Source organism: Trachypithecus francoisi, unplaced genomic scaffold (assembly GCF_009764315.1).
Source record: "Trachypithecus francoisi isolate TF-2019V2 unplaced genomic scaffold, Tfra_2.0 Lachesis_group3, whole genome shotgun sequence".
NCBI lineage: Eukaryota > Metazoa > Chordata > Mammalia > Primates > Cercopithecidae > Trachypithecus > Trachypithecus francoisi.
Window position 1 is genome coordinate 12,653,594 of NW_022681468.1, and position 23,690 is coordinate 12,677,283.

General features: G+C 35.3%; 1 protein-coding gene across 3 annotated transcripts in view; it reads right to left on the bottom strand.

Annotated features, from left to right (window-relative positions):
• PPP4R4 (protein phosphatase 4 regulatory subunit 4) overlaps positions 1–23,690 on the bottom strand; it is a 107,281-nt gene that overhangs the window by 69,884 nt on the left and 13,707 nt on the right. For all 3 annotated transcript variants that reach the window (XM_033191478.1, XM_033191480.1, XM_033191481.1), the window contains exon 3: positions 2,614–2,716. In XM_033191478.1, the coding sequence (XP_033047369.1) occupies positions 2,614–2,716 (103 nt within the window). The remainder of the gene's footprint in view (positions 1–2,613; positions 2,717–23,690) is intronic.

The following is a 23,690-nucleotide window of genomic DNA, read 5'->3' on the forward strand; positions in this document are numbered from 1 at the left end:
GCTCTTTCACCTTAGGGCTATTTACTGCTCTCTCCACCTGAACTACTTGATCCTGACTCTCAAATGGCACTTCTTTCCATCCCTTCAGTTTTCTGCCCCTCGAAAAGGCATCCCTTGCCATCCCAATGCACAGCGGGTGCCCTCGTTACTTTATCACTTTATCTCATCAACTCATGTTCTGTACACTCAGACTGCTTATCACAAATGACCATTATACCTTTCTTGGGTGGGGAGGGATTTGCTTGTCTAATGTCTGTTTCTCCATCTAGACTGTAGCCTCCTTGAGGGCAAGTTCCCTATCTTTTGTTCACTTCTGTTTTCCCAGTGCTTAGAACAGTGCCTGCCTTATAAAAGGACTCAGTAAATATTTATGAATGACAATGCCATTATTACTAAATGCTCAAGATCACTTTGAAAAAAAAAATTGAGAAATTATGGCCAAGCAAAAGTAAATAAAGCAGTTACCCAATATTCTGTCAGCGCTTCATCACTGGAAAGTAAACACAGAAGTGAGGTGGAATTGAGAGAGGTGCTAACCAGGAGTACCAATAAGTCACAACAAAATCTAAATACAATGAACTTAAAATAATATGCACAGAAACACAGATTTCATCATTTGAAGTGGGGGTGGTTAAATGTTTTGCTGTCTACATTATATAGTAAACTATCAATAAAAGTCATTATTATTGAAGTTACCCCCATAAAGCCCTTCTCATTTGCCTTATTCTTCAGCATTCTTACATCAAGTCAGAAGCACACAATACTCTACTATACTTGTTCTCTCATTGTTTCCCATGGTCACTAGACCTTCCTAATATACAATCTAATCTGGACTCTTCTACCTTTTTGGTATGTCTTCTAAACGGAGTACAGGGCAAGACAATGGTCCTAAATAAATGGTTGCATGTTGATTAGTAAAATAAATGAGTGAAATCATTCAGTTATAAATAAAGGTTTCCTTAGTATATATTCATTAGTATATACTACCTTTGTATCCATTTATTCAATTAATATACTCTGTATTATGGATTAATTTCCATTACTTTTAAAGCTTATTAAAAGCATATCTTCCATAACTCAGGCATACTGTATCGTTTCAGATGATACATTTGATTATTTGTATAAATATGCTATACATATGAGTATACAATATTATTTATAGGCCCCCATGAAATTAAGGTTTTGGCGGAGCTGTTACTTAATTTTCTTTATGGTGAACTCAACAAAAGGATTTTGCAAAGTAATTTAGAGACATCTAAAGTTCACTGCTCTCTTTCATCTTTTATTCTTGCATCATGAAACTTTGGACATCTAATATGCTCTCTGTGGACCAGATTTCACCTGCTCAATGCAGAGTGTGCAGCATGCAATATTCTTAGCTATAAATCTAATTTGCTTACTTACATTAACTCTGTAGCCAAGAGGACCTAAATACCTGTTCCTTTCTGCTATTGTTTAACTGGCACTTCCAGGTGTCCTGCTGACAAGTGTAGGTCAGTTAGTATCACAGAAATTGAATGTAAAAATAAACCTGGTCTGTGTGGACCTAATTCCTTTGAAATTATGGCATGATTCTGGGAAAAACAGATACAAAAAAGCTTGATTTATTTTTGAATCACATGCAATGCCAAAATAAATATCATCTTAATTCACCATTGTAATCGGTCAAAACGTTCATAGTGCCTGCATAGGTGGGCTTCTCATGAAAATAACATGGTATGTCCCTGATCTAAATCACAGTAACTAGAACCATAATACACATGCCTAAAAATAAAACTCAAGGACTCAATAATAACTTCAGTATTTTAAACACATAAATTAAAAATTATGAGAAGAGCTATATCCAAATAAAAAAAAAGCAAAATCTACCAACCTCTATTAGCAAACATAATCCTCAGTAGTACGTAACCTCACTGACCCCATTAGTAGGTAAACTCTTGGAAGACACACACACTGGTGTCTGTTTTGTTCATTCAAGTTCTTATAAAGAAAAGCACTTTGCATATAAGTACAAATAAATAATTATTAAATATTTAATAGTTGAAATTATTTAATTTTATATTAATAATAAATACTAAATAGAAGAAAGAATGTAATAGTAGATCAAACATTTTTGTTCATAGCAGAAAAACTAATTCTGAAGAAATTTATGAAGCAATAAATTACATACACATCTAAAATTGTGATGGCTATAATTCAATCTTTGATGATTCTTCAGAGGTCATCATAGGGTCAATTATTAGGAGTATCAGCTCAATTATATTATCAATGTTATACAAATACTATTAATATAGATTTAAGCCAACAGAACATTAAATACTTTTTTTTTAAGAATAATTAGGAGGTGTTTTTGAGCTACTAAAAACTACCTTTAGTAAAATGTCTCTACTGAGAAAATGACTAAAGAAATTTTACAACTTAAGATCTGGATTTCTCCATTTCCATCAGCTAATTTCCCTAAATATTTTCATTATAATTCAAAATGTATATATAACACTTCCTCCACTCAAGGTGCAAAAGATCAGCCATCAAAGCTCCAAAATCCTCTTTCAACAATGACAACATGCTACTGGGAAAAACGGGAAACTCCAATCTTATTTCACACCAACTTACTCTGACTTTTGGCAACACTCTCCGAAGCGTCTCAGTGGGATTCTGTCGCATCAAAAATGGGAGATTTGCAATCACACTTGTTCCTTGGACATCTTGACCAGCACTTACAAAGAGAACACAAATTTAAAATGTATAATTACAAGCTGAATTCCTCTGCACAGTTATAAAAAGTATGGACTAATTGGAAAAATGACTGCTTTGAATGATAAGCACTCAGACTTCTAAGTTTTAAGCCAGAAATACATCATTTAGATATAAAACTGAAACCAAAACTGAAATTTCATTAAGCAAATCTTATCACAAATACATGAAGATATTAATTATGCTTGTGCTGAAACAAGATTGTCTTATTGTTTTAATATGTCTTAAGCCTAAAAGTTTTGAGACTATTAATAAATACGTATTTTTTAATTCTACCTCATTTTTTCCTGTGACCTGTCAGTTTGCCATACTTTATAAAAATGTATAAACGGTAACATTTTATTACGGTAAACATTAACAATCATAACAACAGGGAAAGCAATAAAATCAACTACAGCAAAATCATACAACTTTCTCTTGGTACAGTGAAATCACTTGTAAAACTAGATTTGACTCCATGCCAGAAACTTCTTAAAGATACACTAAATACTCTTAAAGATCAGCAGGGTGTATTTACCTAATTCCTTTTTAAATTGACATTTATTAAGGAGTTATCAAAATAATCTCAGCAATACTCTAGTGGCCTAAATACCTTGAAAAAAATGTTCAGATTCTTCCAAAAAAATCATTTCCACAAACAGCAAAAAAACTGTTTTCAAATATAACCAAAGTGGCCTAAGTTCTGAAAATACTTGAAATATCCATATATATATGTGGATGGATAGATAGATATCAAAAAGATGCCAATAAACATACATAGTTTTTTTAAGTAATATATTTTTGCTTCAGAGTAAGTTCTATTAAAAAGAAACATATTCTGATTCTAAATGAAGCTGACCTGCCATGAAGAAAGGCTTTTTCTATTGCAATATGGTAAGCTATGAAATACAGGACATCGTAATCATTCCACTGTTCTCATCACTCTCTAGGAGAATCCTTTACTAGACAAAATTCAGAAGGAATAGCGAAGGGTGTGAAATAGAGAATCCATGCCAAATGGAGAGAGGGTCAAAAAAAGAGAAATTAAAGTTGTACAGAAAACTACTACTGGTAATGAACTGAATGGTGGCCCCCTAAAAGGTATGTCTACATCTTAATCCTAGAACCTGTGATTATTGTCTTAATTTTTAAAGGGCTCTTGAGATAAAGAGATTATCCTGGGTTATCCAAACTAGCTAGGCCCTAAATCCAATAGCAAGTGTCCTTAAAAGAGAAACTCACAGAATAAAACATAACAGATGGCCGTTTGACCACAGATGCAGAAATTTGAGCAATACAGCCACAAGACAGGGAATGGTGACAACCACCAAAAGTTGGAATGGGCAATAATGGATTCTCCTCTAGACCCCTGCTGACATCTTGACTTCAGACTTCTGTTCTCTAGAACTGTGACAGAATAAAATTCTGTTATTTTTAAGCCACCTGGTTTGTGGTAACTTGTTACAACAACCAGAGGAAATAAATATACTACACTACTAAAGAACTGAAAGAGAATAATCCGAAAGAAAAAGAAAATGACAATGCCTGGCCCAGGGTAGAGGTTCAATAAATATCTCTTGAAAGCATGAATGGATGGCTAACTAGATGAACAGATGTCAGGAATATTAAATATTGAATGTTCCATGAATTTTATTCACTAATTTGCAATTAAGGTAAAAAAAGGGTATAATCTCTAATACCTTACAGAGGTGAAAACAAAACTTTTCACAGGAAGGCAAGAAAAAGAAAACAGAAGCAAAAAAAGAACAAATAAAAAATAAAATGATACACTTTAGCCTTAAAATATCAACAATTACATTAAATATAAATGGTCTAAATACATCAGTTTAAGACAGGAATTGGCAGAGTGGCTTTTAAAAATGATTCGAGTATATATTGTCTACAAGAAACTCACTTCAAAAAACAGTATCAGTGGTTGAAAATAAAGAATGGAAAATAATATCATAGAAATGTGAATCAAAAGAAAGCAGGAGTGGCTATATGAATATCAAGTAAAGTAAATCTCAGAGAAGAGAAAATCACCAGAGACAGACAGGGACACTATAAAATGATAAAAGAGATGAATCCACCAAGCAATAGCAATCCTAAATGTGTATACAACAAACTGAGTTGCAAAATATGTGACGCAAAAACTGATAAGACTGAAAAGAAAAATAGACAAATACACAGGTGCAGCTGGAGATTTCAGAACCCACGTCTCAACAACTGATAGAACTACACAGAGAATCAGCAAAGATAGAGAAGAACTCAAGAATACCATCAACCAAGATTTAGTAGACATTTATAGAACACTGTATCCAACAATAGCAGAACACACATTCCATTCAAGTGCCCAAAGAATACATATCAAGACGGACCATAAAACAAACTTCAACAAATTTTTGAAAATTCAAATAATACAGAATTTTCTCTAACCACAATGGAATCAAACTAGAAATTGGTAAAAGAAAGGTAACAGAAAAATCTCCCAACTCTTGGAAACTAAACAAACTTCTATATATTCCCATGAATCAAAGAGAAAGATCTCACGGGAAATCAAAAAATACACTGAACTGAATGAAAATAAAAAATCAACATTTGTGGGATACAGCTAACATATTCAAAGACGGAAATGTAACCATTAGAAAAAAACGGAACATCTCAAATCAATAATCTAACTTTCCACTTCAAGAACCTAGAACAAAATAATCACAAAATACAAGCAGAAGAAACAGAGATAAAATCAATAATAAAAATTGAAAAAATAAAGAAAAAGAAGGAAACAAAGACCTAGTTGTTTTAAAGATCAATAAAAATCAACTAACCTCAGCAAGAATGACAAAAGAAGAGAAGACAAAAATTACTAACATCAGAATTGAAACAGTAGGTATCTCTACAGACTGCAGAAATCAAAAGGACAATAAGTGAATGCTGTGAATACTTCTATACATATAAATTTGAAAACTTAGACAAAATGGACCAATTTGTTGAAAAACATAAATAGTAACAACTTATCCAATATGAAAGATATAATCTGAATGTTCCTACAACTATTAGGGAAATTGAATTAATATTTTCGAAGTCCTAAAAAAATGTCCAGGCCCAGATGGTTTCAGTGGAGAATACTACCAAACATTTAATGAAAAATTAACACTATCCTATACAATCTCTTCCAGAAAAGAGGAGGTGGCACTTCCTAAATCACTTCATGAAGAAAAACTACAAAGCAGTATACATCATAAATATAGATGCAAAAATATTTAACAAAATTTTAGCAAGAATTATATACTATGATCAAATGAAGTTTATTGCAGGGATGCAAGGCTGGTTCAATATTAAAAATCAATGTACTCCATCATATTAACAGGCTAAAGAAGAAAAATATCACATGATCATATCAATTCAGAAAAAACATTTGACAAAAGTCAACACATGAACACTGAAATTACAAATTCAATATAATTTATAATCACTCCAAAAAACTAACAAAATATGTACAGAAGTTGTAGGCTGAAAATACACAATGCTGAAAGAAATCAAAGGATATCTAAGCAATTAGAGAGGCATACACTGGGAAATTCAGCATGGTAAATATGGCGATTCTCCCAAAGTGGTATACAGCTTTAACACAATTCCTATCGAAATACAAACAAGATTTTGGGAGACAGATTATATTTTTTCTAAATCTATATGAAAAACCAAAGGAATGAGCATAGCTGAAACGATTTTGAAAAAGAAGAATGAAGTAGGAGGAACTGTGTCCACCCACTGTTAAGACTTATTATAGTAAGCTATAGTAACCAAGACTACACAGTATTGGTGGAGGGAGAGAGACATAGATCGACAGAACCCAGAAATAGACCCCACACATATGCCCAACTGATTTTTGGCAACAGTGCAAAGACAATCCAGTAGACAAAAGATAGCCTTTTCATCAAATAGCACTGAAGCAACTAGATATCCACAGGTGTTTAAAATTAAAAAAAAAAAAAAAAACTGACATGACCTATGCCTCACACTAACTCAAAATGAATCATAGACTTACACCTAAAACATAAAACTAATCACTTCTCAGCCTTTTCACTAAGATCAAGTGTGAAACGTATAACAATAGAGCTGTCAGGAAAAACATGAGCAAATAGCTTCTAGATCTAGGGCTAGACAAAGAATTCTTAAACTTGGCAGTAAAAGCATGATCCACAAGAAAGAAAAGTTAGACTTCATCAAAATTTAAAACTTTTGTATTGTGAAAGACCCTGTAAAAGGATGAAAAGACAAGCCACAGACTGGGAGAAAATATTTGCAAATGAATGTTTGAAAAAGGACTAGTGTTGAGACCACATAAAGAACTCTCAAAACTCAATAGTAATAAAATACACAATCCAATTCAAAAATGGGTAAAAGACATGAGGGAACATTTTACTGAGGATGATATACAGATTGCAAATAAGCCCACTAAAAGATGCTTAATTCATTAACCATCAGGCAAACACAAAGTAAAAGGACAATGAAATATCACTACACATTTATCAGAATGGCTAAAATTTTTAAAACACCACCAAAAGCAAAAATACTGGATGATTAATTGCTGCTAGGAATGTAAGCCAGTATAGCCACTCTGGAAAACAGTTTGGAAGTTTCTTAAAATATTAAATATGCAACACCATACAAACCAGCAATTGTACTCTGGGTAATTTATCCCAAAGAAATAAAAATTTCTGTTCACATAAAAACTTGTGGATGAATGTTTATAGTACCTTTATTTGAACAACAAAAACAACAAAAAAAGACATGAAAACAATGATATGTCCTTCAGTGAAGAAATGGATAAACGAACTGTAGTACACCATACTGTGGAATGCTACTCAGCAATAACAAGGAAAAAAAACTATTGATATGTGTAACCACCTGGAAGAATCTCCAGAAATTATGCTAAGTGAAAAAAAATTCAATCCCAAAAGGTTACATAGTGTATGATTCCACTTATATAGCATTCTTGAAATGACGAAGTTATACAAATAGAGAACAGATTAGTGAATTCCAGGGGCTAAGGAGGGATACAGGAGCAGGAGGGAAATAGGTGTGACCCCACAAGTGTAATATGAGAGATCCATTGATGACGGAAATCTTATGCATCCTGATTTTATCAATGTCAACATCCTGGTTGTAATACTGTACTATAGTTTTTCAAGATGTTACTATAGGGGGAAACTGGGTAAAGAGAACATGGATATTTCTGTATTATTTCTTACAACTGTATGTGAATCTATAGTTTTCTCAAAATATAAAGGGTTTTTTTGTTTTTCGTTTTTTGTTTTTTTGTGGTTTTTTTTTTTGAGACAGAGTCTGGCCCTGTCATCAGGCTGGAGTGCAGTGGCGCGATCTTGGCTTACTGCAACCTCCAACTCCCTGGTTCAAGCTATTCTCCTACCTCAGCCTTCCGAGTAGCTGGGATTACAGGCACGCACCACCATGCCTGGCTAATTTTTGTATTTTTTTTTTTAGTAGAGATGGGGTTTCATCATGCTGGCCAGGATGGTCTCGATCTCTTGACCTCATGATCCACCCGCCTCGGCCTCCCAAAGTGCTGGGATTACAGGCATGAGCCACCACACTTGGCCAAAAAGGTCAATTTTTGAAATCAGTCAATGTAACAGAATTTTCAAAAAGCACCTGGATACCACCCTACATGTAGAAATCTGATAAATACAGTATCTACTCATGATTTAAAACTATCAGCAAACTACAAATAGAACGGAACTTCTTCAACCCAATAAGGAATATCTATGACAAACTTAGAGCCAGCATCATACTTAATAGTGAAAGAATGAATACTTTCCCCCAAGTCAGGAACAAGGCAGGGATGTTGACCATTACCACTTCCTTATTTTAATGCATAAACACAATATTTATCTTTGTTTATTTAGATCTTTGAATAGTTTATTCAGTTTTATGTAATTTTTAACATACAGATCTTACACACATTTTCTTAGATTCATATCTAAGCACTTTTTTATTTCTATAGGTTTTGGGGGAACATGTGGTGTTTGGTTACATAAGTTCTTCAGTGGTGATTTCTGAGATTTTGGCACACCCATCACCCAGCAGTGTACACTGTACCCAGTTTGTAGTCTTTTACTCCTCACACCCCTCCCACCCTTTCCTCAGAGTCCCCAAAGTCCACTGTATCATTCTTATGCCTTTGCGTCCTCACAGCTTAGCTCCCACTTATAAGTGAGAACATACGATGTTTGATTTTCCATTCCTCAGTTACTTCACTTAGAATAATAGTCTCCAGCTCCATCAAGGTTGCTGCAAATGCCAATATTTTGTTACTTTTTATGGTGAGTGAGATACACACACACACACACACATAAAAAATACACACACTTACACACCACATTTTCTTTATCTACTCATTGACTAATGGGCATTTGGGCTGGTTCCATATTTTAGCAACTGCAAATTGTGCTGCTACAAACATCCATGTGCAAGCATCTTTTTCATATAATGACTTCTTTTCCTCTGGGTAGATACCTAGTAGGTACAGAATCACAGAATGAGTAAGAATTCACCAACCAGCTGCTGTCTTCAAGAGAATCACCTAACACATAAGGACTCACATAAACTTAAGGTAAAGGGGTAGAAAAAGATATTCCAAATGGTCACCAAAAGTGAGCAGGAGTAACTATTCTTACATCAGAAAACAAACAAACTTTAAAGCAACAGCAGCTTAAAAAGACAAAGAGGGACATTATATAATTATAAAAGGACTTGTCCAACAGGAAAATATCACAATCCTAAATATATATACACCTAACACTGGAGCTCCCAAATTTATAAAACAACTACTGCTAGACCTAAGACAGCAACACAATAATAGTGGGGGACTTCAATGCTCCACTGACAGCACTAGAAAGGTCATCAAGAACAGAAAGTCAACACAGAAACAATGGACTTAAACTATACCCTAGAACAAATGAACTTAACAGATATCTACAGAACATTCTAACCAACAACTGAAGAATACACATTCTATTCATCAGCACCAGGAACATTCTCCAAGAAAGACCATATGATAGGCCACAAAACAAGTCTCAATAAATTTAAGAAAATCAAAATTATATCAAGTACTCTCTCAGACCACAGTGAAACAAAATTGGAAATCAACTCCAAAAGGAACACTCAAAACCATGCAAATACATGGAAAGTTAATAATCTGTTCCTGAATGATCATTGAGTCAACAATGAAATCAAGATGGAAATTAAAAAACTATTTCGACTGAATAATAGTGACAAAACTTATCAAAACCACTGGGTAGAACAAAAGCGGTGCTAACAGAAAAGTTCATAGCATTAAATGTCTACATCGAAAAGTCTGAAAGAGCACAAATAGACAAGCCAAGGTCACACCTCAAGGAACTAGAGAAACAACAAACCAAACCCAAATCCAGCAGAAGAAAAGAAGTAACAAAGATCAGAACAGGACTAAATGAAATGGAAACAAAAAAATACAAGAGAAAAATGAAACAAAAAGCTGGTTCTTTGAAAAGATAAACAAAACTGATAGACCACTACTGAGATTAACCAAGAAGGGAGAAGATGCAAATAAACTCAATTAGAAATGAAACGGGAGACATCATAATCAATACCACAGAAATACAAAAGATCATTCAAGGCTACTATGAACACCTTTATGCACACAAACTAGAAAACCTAGAGGAGATGGATACATTCCTGGAAGTATACAACCCTCCTAGATTAAACCAGGAAGAAATAGAAACACTGAACAGACCAAGAACAAGCAGCAAGATTGAAATTGTAATTTAAAAACTGCCAACAAAGAGAAATCCAGGATCAGACAGATTCACAGCTGAATTCTATCAGACATTCAAAGAACTGATACCAATCCTATTGAAACTAGACCATCATCACCATCCAACACCATGTTGGAGCTCTGAACCAGTGCAATAAGGCAAGAAAAAGAAACAAAGGACTTACAGATTAGAAAGGAAGACGTTTAATTGTTTTTATTCACAAACAACATAGTTGTCTATGGTGAAAATCCCAAATAATCTACAAAATGGCTAGTAGAATAAGTGAGTCTAGCGGTACGCAGAATACAAGGTCAATATACAAAAGTATCTCTACTTTTATATATTATATTTTCCATACAACATCAAAGATATAAATTATAATTTAAAAGGTAATCTAATTTACATTAACATAACAATATTGATATGGGAAGAGGTGCAGGGAAGGGCTGGCAAGAGAAGGGCGCGTTCCCTGTCTAGGGTACCACCCCCGGGCCTGTGCCCGCAGACCTAGGTGAGGACAGGAGCTCCTGCCTTCACGTCCAAATGCTGCCATTTCCCAAGACCACCCTGGCCCACCACACCCCCAACCTGTGCCTATAAAAACCCCAAGACCCTAGCAGGCAGAGACGCAAGTGGCTGGATGTGGAGAGGAACACACCAGCGGAGGAACACCCAAGTGGCTGGACGTTGAGAGGCCGTCAAGAAGAACGCATCCGCATAAGAGCACACCAACAGGCCCCGCAGGTCGGCAACCACCTTTCTACTCCTTCGCTCTTCTGGCTCCCCCGTCTGCTGAGGGCTACTTCCATTCAATACAATCTTGCACTCATTCTCCAAGTCCACGTGTGATCCGATTCTTCCAGTATACCAAGACAAGAAACTCTGAGATACAGAAAGCCCTCTGTCCTTGCGATAAGGCAAGGGTCTAAATGAGCTAACACAAGCCGCCTATGGACTGCAAAACCTAAAGAGCACCCTGTAACACATGCCTACTGGGGCTTCGGGAGCTCTAAACATTCACCTCCAGACACTGCCATGGGGTCAGAGTCCCACAACCTGCCCCTGGGCATGCTCCCCCTAGAGGTTTGAGCAGTGGGGCACCAAAAAAGCGAGCCACTCCCCTACTGCACGCCCTGCGAGGGGGGCTGGGGAACTTTTCCTGTTTCAATATGAAATATAATTGAAACACTTGACAAAAGATGTGCAAGACGTGTAGACCAAAAATTACAGAACATGCTGAGAGAAATAAAGAAGACCTAAATATATTCAAGGATCAAATACTCAATACTGTTAAGACGTCAATCTCACAAATTGAAGACAGATTCAATATGATCTCCTTCTAAATCCCAGTAGGCTTTCTGCAGAAATGAACAAGCTTATTCTAAAATCTGCACGGAAATGCAAAGGATATAGAATAGCTAAAACAAATATGACAAAAACAAAGTTGTAGGGCTAGTACTAGCAGGTTAGACTTTAAAACCTATCATAGAGCTACAATAGACAAGATAGTGCAATATTGGCATATAATCAATGGAAAAAAACAGTCCAGAAATAGACCCAAACATAAATGTGCAATTGTCTTTTTAAAAAGGTGAAACGACAACTCAATGAGGAGATGATAATCTTTTCGACAAGTGGTGGCGGAACAATTAAATAGCCATATGCAAACACAATGAGTCTCTCCTCATCCTGAAACAGTAAACAGAAGTTAACTCAAAGTGGATCACAGGCCTGAATATAAGAGCCAATAATGTAAAACTTCTAGAAGAAAAGAGCAGAAAATCTTAGTGGCCTTGGGTTTGACAAGATTTCTTGAAGAGAACACAAAAGGTAAAGTATAAAAAATTTAAAAATCAACCAAATAAACTTCATCACAATTAAAAATGTTTGTTTTTCAAAGGCACTGTTACAAAAATGAAAATGTAAGCCATAGACTGGCATAAAATATCTGCAAAACAAATATTTAGCAAATGACTTGTATCTAGAATATATAGAGAATTCTTAACTACAAGAGTAAGAACATCCAATAAAAAGCGGACAAAAGATTTGAACATCTCACCAAAGAAAATATAAAAATGGCAAATAAATACATCTTAAAATGCTCGACAAAATTTTAATCATTAGGTAAAATTACATTACAACCACAATGAGATATCACTACACATTCACTGAAATAAAATTATAAGGACTGAACATGCCAAATGTGGGCAAGGATGAGGAGTAATGGCACTTTCACATACTACTGATGGAATATAAATATAATACAATCATTTTGGAAAAGTTTGACAATTTCTTTAAAGGTTACACATACACCTACCAAACAACCCAGACATTCCATATTTAGACATTTATCCAAGGAAAATAAAAGCATATGTTCACATAAACACTTTAATGTAAATATTGATAACAGCTTCATTTGTAATAGATAAAAACAATCCAGATGTTCACTAACAAGTGAATAATCAAATTATGATATATCCATACAGTGATATATCCATACAGCAATAAAAAGAAATGAAGAAAATCATGGATAAACTTCAAAACAATTACACTGAATGAAAGAAGCCATACAAAAAAAATTAATACTACTGCATGTTTTCACTTATAGAAGATCACAGAAAATACAAACTGAACTATAGTGGCAGAAAGCAGCTTTTGCCTGGGAATAAGGAAAGGAGAATGAAAGCTGGATTACAAAGGGCCATGGGGAAATTTCTGGAGGTGGATATGCTTATTATCTTGATCATGGTGAGGGTTTCATGGGAATATACATATGTGAAAAGTCATCAAATTTCCCATAAATATATGTAGTTTACTATACATCAATACTTCAATAAACTAGTGCAAAATAAAGTATATAAACACAAAAAAACTGATGAAATTACCCCATAAAGATGGCAACAGTGAACACATTGTTTTTTTAAATTTCCTGAACCCCTCATAAAAAACAGAGCAACTAGGACAAAAATAATAAAATTAAACAAAATAAATATAATAAACCATGCATGACAGCTACACCATAACTACATGATAAGATTTCCCACACAAACCAAAAATGCATGCCATGTGTGAACAGCAGCTAAAACCGTAAATGGTTTTGTATCCTCCAACAGCTGATGAATTCAGCAAGTCCATAGTAACATCTGAGAGGGCCAAGCAGTCTTATCCCCATGAACTTTCAAAACTTCTAGAACAAAGACCCAAGTTGAAGAAAAATTCTGGGAAACAGAACCCATATTGAGCAGCAGAGAAACAACAGGAAAGGTCTACATAACAGTACAGGAGAGAAACAGAACAGAGAAACCTCAGAAAGTAAGGTATCCTAATTCGAACACTATACAAAACAACAAAAAAGGGAGCTCTAGAGTCCTGAAATTAGAAAAGCTATCCTGAACCACACCTCCTAAGGTTTATGAAAACTAATTTCACATAAAAATGAAAAATAAGGATCATTAAATTACACGGATAGTTATTTTTTAAAGAGAGAATAAGGAGCAGACTAATATTCCTAAAGACAATGAAAGACATACTCAAACAGGTAACTACAACCTACTATTTCTCCACAAGCAAAGAAATTTTTAATGTATAAGATATGAAAAAACACATGAATCGTAATTATGAAAACTCAGAAATGAAGTGATAGAACTCAGGAAAGAATTAGAAGAAAATAGTTCAAAAAAGACTAAACTAGAAAGAAGAAAAAGATGAATAAACACAATAATACTTCAAGAGAAATAAAAGGTGAAAAGAAGAAAAATTTTTAAATAAAAAAGATTTGAAGCCAGGTGCAGTGGCTCATGCCTGTAGTCCCAGCAGTGTGGGAGGCCAACGCAGGCAGATCACCTGAGGTCAGGAATTCAAGACCAGCCTGCCCAACATGGTAAAACCCTGTCTCTACTAAAAATACAAAAACTAGCTGGGTGTGGTGGTGGACACCTGTAATCCCAGCAATGTGGGAGGCTGAGGCGGGGAATCACTTGAACCCAGGAGGCAGAGGTTGCAGTGAGCCAAAATCGTGCCACTGCACTCCAGCCTGGACGACAGAATGAAACTCTGTCTCCAAAAAAAAAAAAAACTTTGAAACAAAGTAATATAAGCTTATAAGCTTGAGAGAAAGTAATATATGTAATATATAAGGTAGACAAAGAAGATCCAACAACTTTTAATAGGAGTTCCTGAAGAAGAAAACCAAAACCAAAGCAAGGGAAGGAATTTTTTTAAGTCAAAAAAAAAAAAGCCCTTTCCTGTAATTAAAAACAAAAAAAAAAGATTCAAAAGCACGTACCGCAAACCTGAGAAAGTCAATCCAATATAACCAATACTGAGATTTACTGTTGAATCTTAAAGAAAAATCCTTTGGGCATCCAAGCAAAATAATCAAGTTACTTAGGAACAAAAAGAAAAGCAAATTATCATTAGACTTTCACAGCAATAAGATACAAGGAAAGCAAATAACACTAGTCTATAGGGTGATATTGCTCACTATAAGCAGGACATGAAAAAATATAAAAATATAAATTTTGTAAAATTATAAAAAATTATAATCACCATAATCTTTAATTTCAATAATTAATTTATATCTGGCCGTTTTCCTACCCAGGGAGAAAAACTGATATATTATGGGTAGTACATTGGCTATTATGAGTTTGAAGGAAAAGAAACTGGATTAGCTAGTGGTTCTCAACCAGGAGTGATCTCCTCCTTCCCCTCCCCTCCACTCGTGGTCTAGGGACATTTTTTTGTTTTTTTTTTTTTTGTGAGATGGAGTCTAGCTCTGCAGCGCAGGCTGTAGTGCAGTGGCCGGATCTCAGCTCACTGCAAGCTCCGCCTCCCGGGTTTACGCCATTCTCCTGCCTCAGCCTCCCGAGTAGCTGGGACTACAGGCGCCTGCCACCTCGCCCGGCTAGTTTTTTTTTTTTTTTTTTTTGTATTTTTTTTAGTAGAGACGGGGTTTCACGGTGTTAGCCAGGATGGTCTCGATCTCCTGACCTCGTGATCCGCCCATCTCGGCCTCCCAAAGTACTGGGATTACAGGCTCGAGCCACCGCGCCTGGCCTAGGGACATTTTTTTAATCATCACTTAGGAAGTGTTACTGTAATCTAGTAAGTAGAAGCCAGAGATGCCACTAAACATCCTACAATGCACAAGACAGCTGCCTCCAACAAAGAATGTCAATATCTCAACAAAATATGTCTAAGAAATTCTGGTTTAGACAAAGCAAATATTAGTTGAGTCACATGAAACCACCAACATTAATTACTGGCCATAGTTCAACATATATGTTGAGCTTAGCATACATATATTAAGTCAGTGACATCAAGAAAATGTATACAGGTTGGCAACTACAACATGCTACAGCAGTTGTTCTCAAACTTCAGCATGTGTCGGAATCACCTTGCACAGGGCTTGTTAAACCTGGGTCCCACCACCAGAGATTCTGGTTCAGTTGGTCTTGCTTAGGCCTCGGAACTTGATTTCTAACAAGTTCCCAGGTGATATACTGAGGATCACACATTGAGAGCCACCATGGTAGAAGAACAGTCAAAAACAAAAAAAGAGGAAAAGGAGACTGCAGAATCTTAACATTTTTTAGATGTGAGTGAAATGAGCCAAGTGCACAGCAGCAGTTTGCCTAAATGAAGCGGAAGGTCCATCTGACAGTAGACTGCATATGTTCACAACTTCTGTTAGTCCTGGCTACAGGGCTCTTTGTAATGACTTTAAAAGTAATATGGCAAAAAAATAGCAGAGATGGAATAACATGTAAGTCTACTTAAATGTACATTAGAGAAAAATATAAGGAGTTTGTGAAAAAGCGTATCAGACAAAAGGGTCATTGAGTAGAGGCTTGCATTAAAATGGGAGTTCTTAACTTGCATGCCTGAGAATTTCTTGGAGCTGTGAACATGTTGCTTTGTTCTGCTGACTTTAGTCATAATCATTATAAGTAAACCAAGTATTCCCCGGTGCGGGTTACTGCACCTGTAGTCCCAGTTAGTCAAGCGACTAAGAGAGGAGGATCACTCCAACCCAGGCCCAGGCATTCAAGTCCAGCCTGGGCAGCACAGCCAGACTCTATCTCTTAAGAAAAAAAAAAAAAGTATGTGTGGATCTATGCTACCATCACTGACTAGAAGAAACCCAAAAAAAAAATTGGCATAGAGGATTCCACTTTATTGCTACTTTATATCACATATGTAATTTTTAAATATTTGATCAACATTATTCTTTTTGTTTCAAAGTAAGCTTCCCAGCTTCCCAGACTTTAAAATCTACAACGTTCTATTGAAAAGCCCGGCACAGGAAACAATCATCATGGTTACAACTTAAGCTGCTCCTTTTTGCCCCAATTGTGCTATTTGGGACATGCTCCTTTTCTAGGATACTTACTCAGAAACAAAATGAACACAAGCCCACTCAACAAACCATTCCTCTAAAACTAAAAAGAACTGGGTTAATCATCTCATCTGTACACTAGTGGCTAAAAAGGAAAGCCGAAAAAAACAAGACTAGTTAAATAAATGAATTTAGGACACCTATCTTTTAAACTCTAAATTAATGTTACTAATTATTTTATCCCTACTGGGAGATGCACCTATTTTAAAGAGCCATTTATAGTAATATCTTACGCCAATAAAAAACAAGTCAATCCACTGAAGTATTCTTTGCTACAATAAAAGTTTTCTAGTCTTTCTTGTTGTCCCAGCTTCTGCCATTGTCATGGTAAACTTCATCATTCAGGTGAGTGACCAATAGCTGGTTTCTGATTTCCTGTAATCCAAGGATGTTTTACCCAAATGTGACATTCCCCAATGCCTAGCAAAGCAGCACGGAGTAAGGGCTTCATAAATATTTGTTAAAATGAATTCATCTCCACTTCATATCAGCAACCCACAACTTTTGTCAAAGGCTGGATCTTATTATCTGGAAATACTCCATCTCTAGAATCTCAAACTGTGATCTCACTTATTGGCCATTAACTCTTATTTTTCTACTTTTCTATTGCTAAGCCTATGTTTCACCCTCATCACACTTCTAACCTATTAACCTTCTTATTCTCCAGTACCTAACATTCTTCCTAGTTTCACTTTTTTCTTTGCCAGCCTGAATCTCCCTATTATTTCAATTAGATTCTCACCAATAACCTTACTTTAATAACCTCCTTCTAATCTCAACAAAATAAAAATAATATCTAATATACTATAAGCCAGGCATTGTGCTAATAAATAAGCACCTTACTTGCATTCATCTTATTTAATTCTCATACTAATTTTATAAGGTAGGTAGATACTATTATTATCCCATGTTGTAGATGAGGAAATTAGAGTTTAGAAAAATTAAGGTACTTGCCTAAAGTTATGCAGCCTGTACTACTCCAAAACTCATACCAACCACTATGTTACACTGACTCCTGTCCAAACTGTGCATCCAGACAATACCAAACACATCTATCAGCTTTTCCTATCCCACTCCTGCTCCTAAGCTATGCAGCACTGCTAGAGAAAACTGTGTAACTATGCTGCTTAATGCTTTTAAAAAACATACGGTTAAAAAAAAAAAAAACTTGTCTTCAATGATCAATGATGCTAGACAAAAACACAAAATGACAACCAATTTGTTGCAATCAAGAAAAGAAACAGAAATTCTTAGTTTATGATATTGCCTAAAGCATTTTCAGAAACATCTTTGATCTCTGAAAATGAGGCTACCTGTGCTAGTTTATGAAATCCTTGCCCTTCTCCACAAAGAATAAGCCACGTTAGAATAAATCCAGGTACTAACAATATTATCTTCCTCTATTCTTGTACCTTGCTCCTACCTCTAAGAACTTAAAATCTAATAAGGAAGACAGATTCACACACTAAAAATTTTGACTACATAGCACAAAGTCCTCTTTTCCTAGCCTGGACACCCTCATAATTTGTTTAATCCTAAACCACTTGGACAAGAGAGAGGAGATGAGCAGATGCTATCCAAAAATGATGACGTGACATAATCAGTCAGTACTATATCTGAGAACTCCAGCTTTGCTACTGTTCAACTATGTGTAGGATATCAAATGTTTGTAGTTACAGAGAGCCAGTTATCCTACTCCTAGCAGCTCTCACTTAAAATCCAAAGTATAACTCATAAGCTGCTGATACTGTCCTTGAGTTTATAACAATAAAGCAGATGCCATAAAGGCCTTGCTTTGAGTTCACAATAAAAACTAAACTTTACATAGCTGATAGTTATTTCCTTACTCAAATTAAATTATTAAACAGTTTGTTTTAATGAATAGAACAAAATAAATTAAATGATTACCTTAGAGAATTAACCTTCCAAGAAAGACAAAACCTTCTTTGAAGGCAAAGATGACTGATAGAGGGACTCAAGAAACTAAGCAGAAGACACTGAATACCAATCCCTAACATCAGTAATTTTTCAAATATAGCATATTTCCATATGTCAGTCCTGTAAAATGAAATTCCTAATAATGTTAAATCTTTAAAACATTGCCTTAAAAGGTTTATGTAGAAAACCATTCAAACCTGATTATAGTCTTCATGCTTAAGACCATACAGAAACAAATAATATTTTTTAGTAGGACCAAAGAAAGAGTAAAAGAAAAATTAACATTTAAGGGCCTACTATGTGCTATACAAGGCACTTTACATACATAATCATATTAATCATCACAATATATGAGCAGTATATTTCTATCCTTACTGATGCTTAGAAAAAAAAAAAAATGGGATTCACCCAAAGTCATGTGACTAGTAAAGATTAGAGCCAGTATTCCAACCTATGATTTCTCAGTCCATAACCTACAGCCATCATACCACCTCAGATCATAGTCCCATCATAAGAACTCGCTTAAATGCCAGCCTAAAAGGATTTCTAAGTTGATAATTTTGTGAGAGTTATGTTCATGATTTATTTAATAATATTTATGTTACCAATAAATTATTTTACTAATAATGTCCACTATGTATCTTTTACTATCAATGCCATGTCAAAACAATATACACAAGTTTCATGTTCCTTGCGAAGAGATAAACTCCTCTTTGGATTAAACCTTTTTGGGAGGCCGAGACGGGCGGATCACGAGGTCAGGAGATCAAGACCATCCTGGCTAACATGGTGAAACCCCGTCTCCACTAAGAAATAACAAAAAACTAGCCGGGCAAGGTGGCGGGTGCCTGTAGTCCCAGCTACTCGGGAGGCTGAGGCAGGAGAATGGCGTAAACCCGGGAGGCGGAGCTTGCAGTGAGCTGAGATCCGGCTACTGCATTCCAACCTGGGCGACAGAGCGAGACTCCGTCTCAAAAAAAAAAAAAAAAAAAAACCTTTATCACCAATGATACAGAGAATATTGCCTTCTGAGTGGCTCTTTGACAACTTATATACAGCAAGACAGGAGGAATAAGTTCCCCTGTTCTGTACCACCGTAGGGTAAATATGATTAACAACTTAGTGTATATTTTCAAAAAGCTAGAAGAGATAATTTTGAATGTTCACAACACAAAAGAATGATAAATGTTCAAGGTGATGAATGCTAACTACTCTGATTTGATCATTACACACTGCATACATGTATTGAAATATGCTCTGCATCCCATAAATATATACAATTATTACATGTCAACTAAAAATAAAAATAAATAAAGGCCCAAAATTTGCCTGAAAAACACAAATGAGCTTATTTTCCCCTCCCTCTTTATACCAACAAGGGTACAAACAGCCTTCTGATTGCTCAGGATACAGTTCAGAATTATTTCAACCTTCCCTTTCTCCTCACACCCCACAGCACATTTCACAACAGTGTAACAAGATGTGTATGACTCCCAAATGTTCTGGATTGAAAAGAACTTACTAAGGTGCAAGTACACCTGTGGCATTAATAAATCGTCGGTTTTTTGTATTGTTTATCTTGGATTTTTTCCATATTATAGTGCAATATAAACATTATATTTGATATTAACTTTGATATGTTTTACTGTATGATATATAGAAGAATAGTTGTTAAATTTTAGTTTCAGTTCTATATATTAATACACATGCACACAAATGTGTGTATATGTGGGGTCACAATTTAAAATGTATTCCTTACATGATAAGGTCATAGCAAAAAAAAAGTTGGAAATCACAGCTCTACAGTATTTTGCATAGAGTAAAAGGGAATATTACCAAAGTCTGTCCTAAATATATGAGCTATAGCAGGAATATTGAAAGGTATGCAAAACGTTAGCTCAGGAATAACTATATAAACTTGGAAGAGTTCTGGAAACATTGTAAGCTCCCTCCTGTTAACTTTTTTAACCAGCCTTTCTATTTCCTCATTAACAAATAGCAGTAAAAATTCCTTTAAAATACTTTTTATTTTTTATTTTTATTTTTTGAGACAGTCTCCCTGCATCGCCCAGGCTTAAGTGCAATGGCGCAATCTTGGCTCACAGCAACCTCTGCCTCCCGGGCTCAAGCAATTCTCCTGCCTCAGCCTCCCAAGTAGCTGGGGCTACAGGCACACGCTACCACACCTGGCTAATTTTTTAGTAAAGGCAGGGTTTCACCATATTGGCCAGGCTGGTCTCGAATTCCTGACCCCAATGATCCGCCCACCTGAGCCTCCCAGAGTGCTGGGATTATAGGCGTGAGCCACCATGCCCAGCCTAAAATACTTTTTTAAAATATATAGATACATTAGGACATAGGAGGGGAAAAGGGCTAGCTAAGATAACATACTGCCAACCCAGCCAGTAAGACAAACTCAGAATAGTAACTGACAGCTATTAAAAATACACAAACAAACAAACCAGGTGTGGCGGCACGCTCCTGTAATCCCAGCTACTAGAGAGGCTAAGGCAGGAGGATTGCTTGAGGTCAGGAGTTTAAGAGCAGCCTATGCAATATATTAAGACGCTATCTCCAAAAAAAAAAAAAAAAGATAAAAGCAGGCCAAGTCCCTGGCACCTACAGGAAGAAGGTGTGACAAATAAGTATCACAGGAAGGAGAAGAGACCCAATTACCTAACCTAAACAGGTGAAGTGACATGTTCAATCATTCAGGAACTGCTGGGTGCCGGGCACTGGTTCTGGATTCTCCAACACAGTCTAATAACGCTTTACGCCTAGCACAGAATGTGTCAGACAATGAAGACTGTCAAGAGTACTGACAGAAAAAGAAAGAATACAAAATTACTCCCAGGTTTCCCTCCAGTATGATACCGAAAGATGGTCAGGCTTCAATAACAAGAGGAGGCATATTTAGGTAAGAAGTGATGAATGCAGTTTCGAGCACATTGAGTTTGAAAAGCCAGCAAGACATTCTGGTGCAGACACCCTGGTGGAGGTGCCCAGTAAACAGAAATGATCCAAAATTGAGAAGGAAAGGCCAAGGCTACAGTCACACATTTGGAAATCATGCCATGGAAATGATGACTGAAATCCAGAATGAATAATATGACCCAGAAAGAGAGTCCCAAATAATACACAGTGGCTCCTGTCTGTTCATTTGACTGATTATCACTGTAAGTGGGGCACTGAATCAGAAGAAATGTAATACAAACACATCAATTATAATATTTAAAAACTCATCAGTCAATCCAAAATCAATCTGTAAAAGCTACGTGAAATAATTCTTTTCTCTAATAATAAAGACAGGATAAGATAGAATAAAATGAAATGTTCAAATTAAAAGGGGGTCTTGGAAATATAACACATCTCGTTCACATTGTGACAACGAAGAAACCAACATCTACAGAGATTATGGAACTTAGGTCAACCAGCTAGTTACTATCAGGGTCAAAATGTCATCTCTACAAAGCAAGAGAGCTGATTTTTAAAAACCATTGATCCTATAATCTCTCTCATGGGTTCCTAAATAACTATTCATTTAAATAAATCTTACATATGTATATTTTCTTCTCTAAGAGAAAAAAACAAAGTCAATTTTCTCCCTGATTTCTCTTATGGTAACTGTTTTAGATATTCTTATCATTCAACAACAAACAAATTATCAGTCCTCTAATTATTCTAAAATAATTTTTTTCAGTTTTATTGAGGCATAACTGACAAAAATGCTGCATATTCAAGATATACGATGTGATGGGATTTTTTAACCCTTTTTAATTGTAAATTGAGAAAAAATAATCTATGTATTCACAGGCTACAAAGTGATTATGATATCTTACTATACGTATACATTATAAAATGATTACTACAGTAAAGCTAATCAACATGCCCATCACCTCACATAATGACTTTTTGTGATGAGAATACTTAAGATCTACTCTCTTAGCAAATTTCAACTACACAATTGTCTAAGGAAATATAATTATTAATTACAACAAATGTAATTCAACAGCAAATAATTTAGGTACTATATCAAGATACAAATGTTTCTCTATATGTGTGTGTGTATACACACATATATATATATTTTAGGCAAGATATATATATCCCTGTCAAGATTTCAATATGTTGTCCAAGGACTAGGTCCACATGCTATTTATGTAGTAATAATGAAGAAACTAAGCAGTGTAACAGAATAATAGGCATTTTGATTGTAGGGTCATCTTCATAAAATACAATCAAAATAAGACATTATAAGAAAACTGATGATTAATCCTCTTATTAACATAAATGACAAAATCCTCCACAAAATATTAGCAAAGAGTCCAGAAACATATAAAAAAAACTAATACATAATGAACAAGTAGGATTTATTCCAAGAATGAGAGGTTGGTTCATCATTCAAAAATTAATCAATGTACTTCACTGTATTAAAAGACAATAAGAAAAGCCATATACCATATCAATAGATACAGAAAAAAAAATTCTACAAGATTCAATACTCATTCGTGGTAAAACTTAGCAAATTAGGAATACAGGAAACTTAACCTAATGGTATCTATTTAAAAAGTACAACCACATTATACTTAATGGTAAGAGACCGAATGCTTTCTCCCTAAGATGACGAAAGCCTGGAAGTCATCTCTCGCCACTCCCACAGTGGAAAAATCTGACAGGTATTTCCTTAAGTGAATGGCCTAAATTAACATAACTGAGGATAAATCCATGGTGATAGCATGAACCCCGATATGATGAGATAAGGCATTTTGCCACTATGGTACTCTTCCTAAAAGCACTTAACCCCA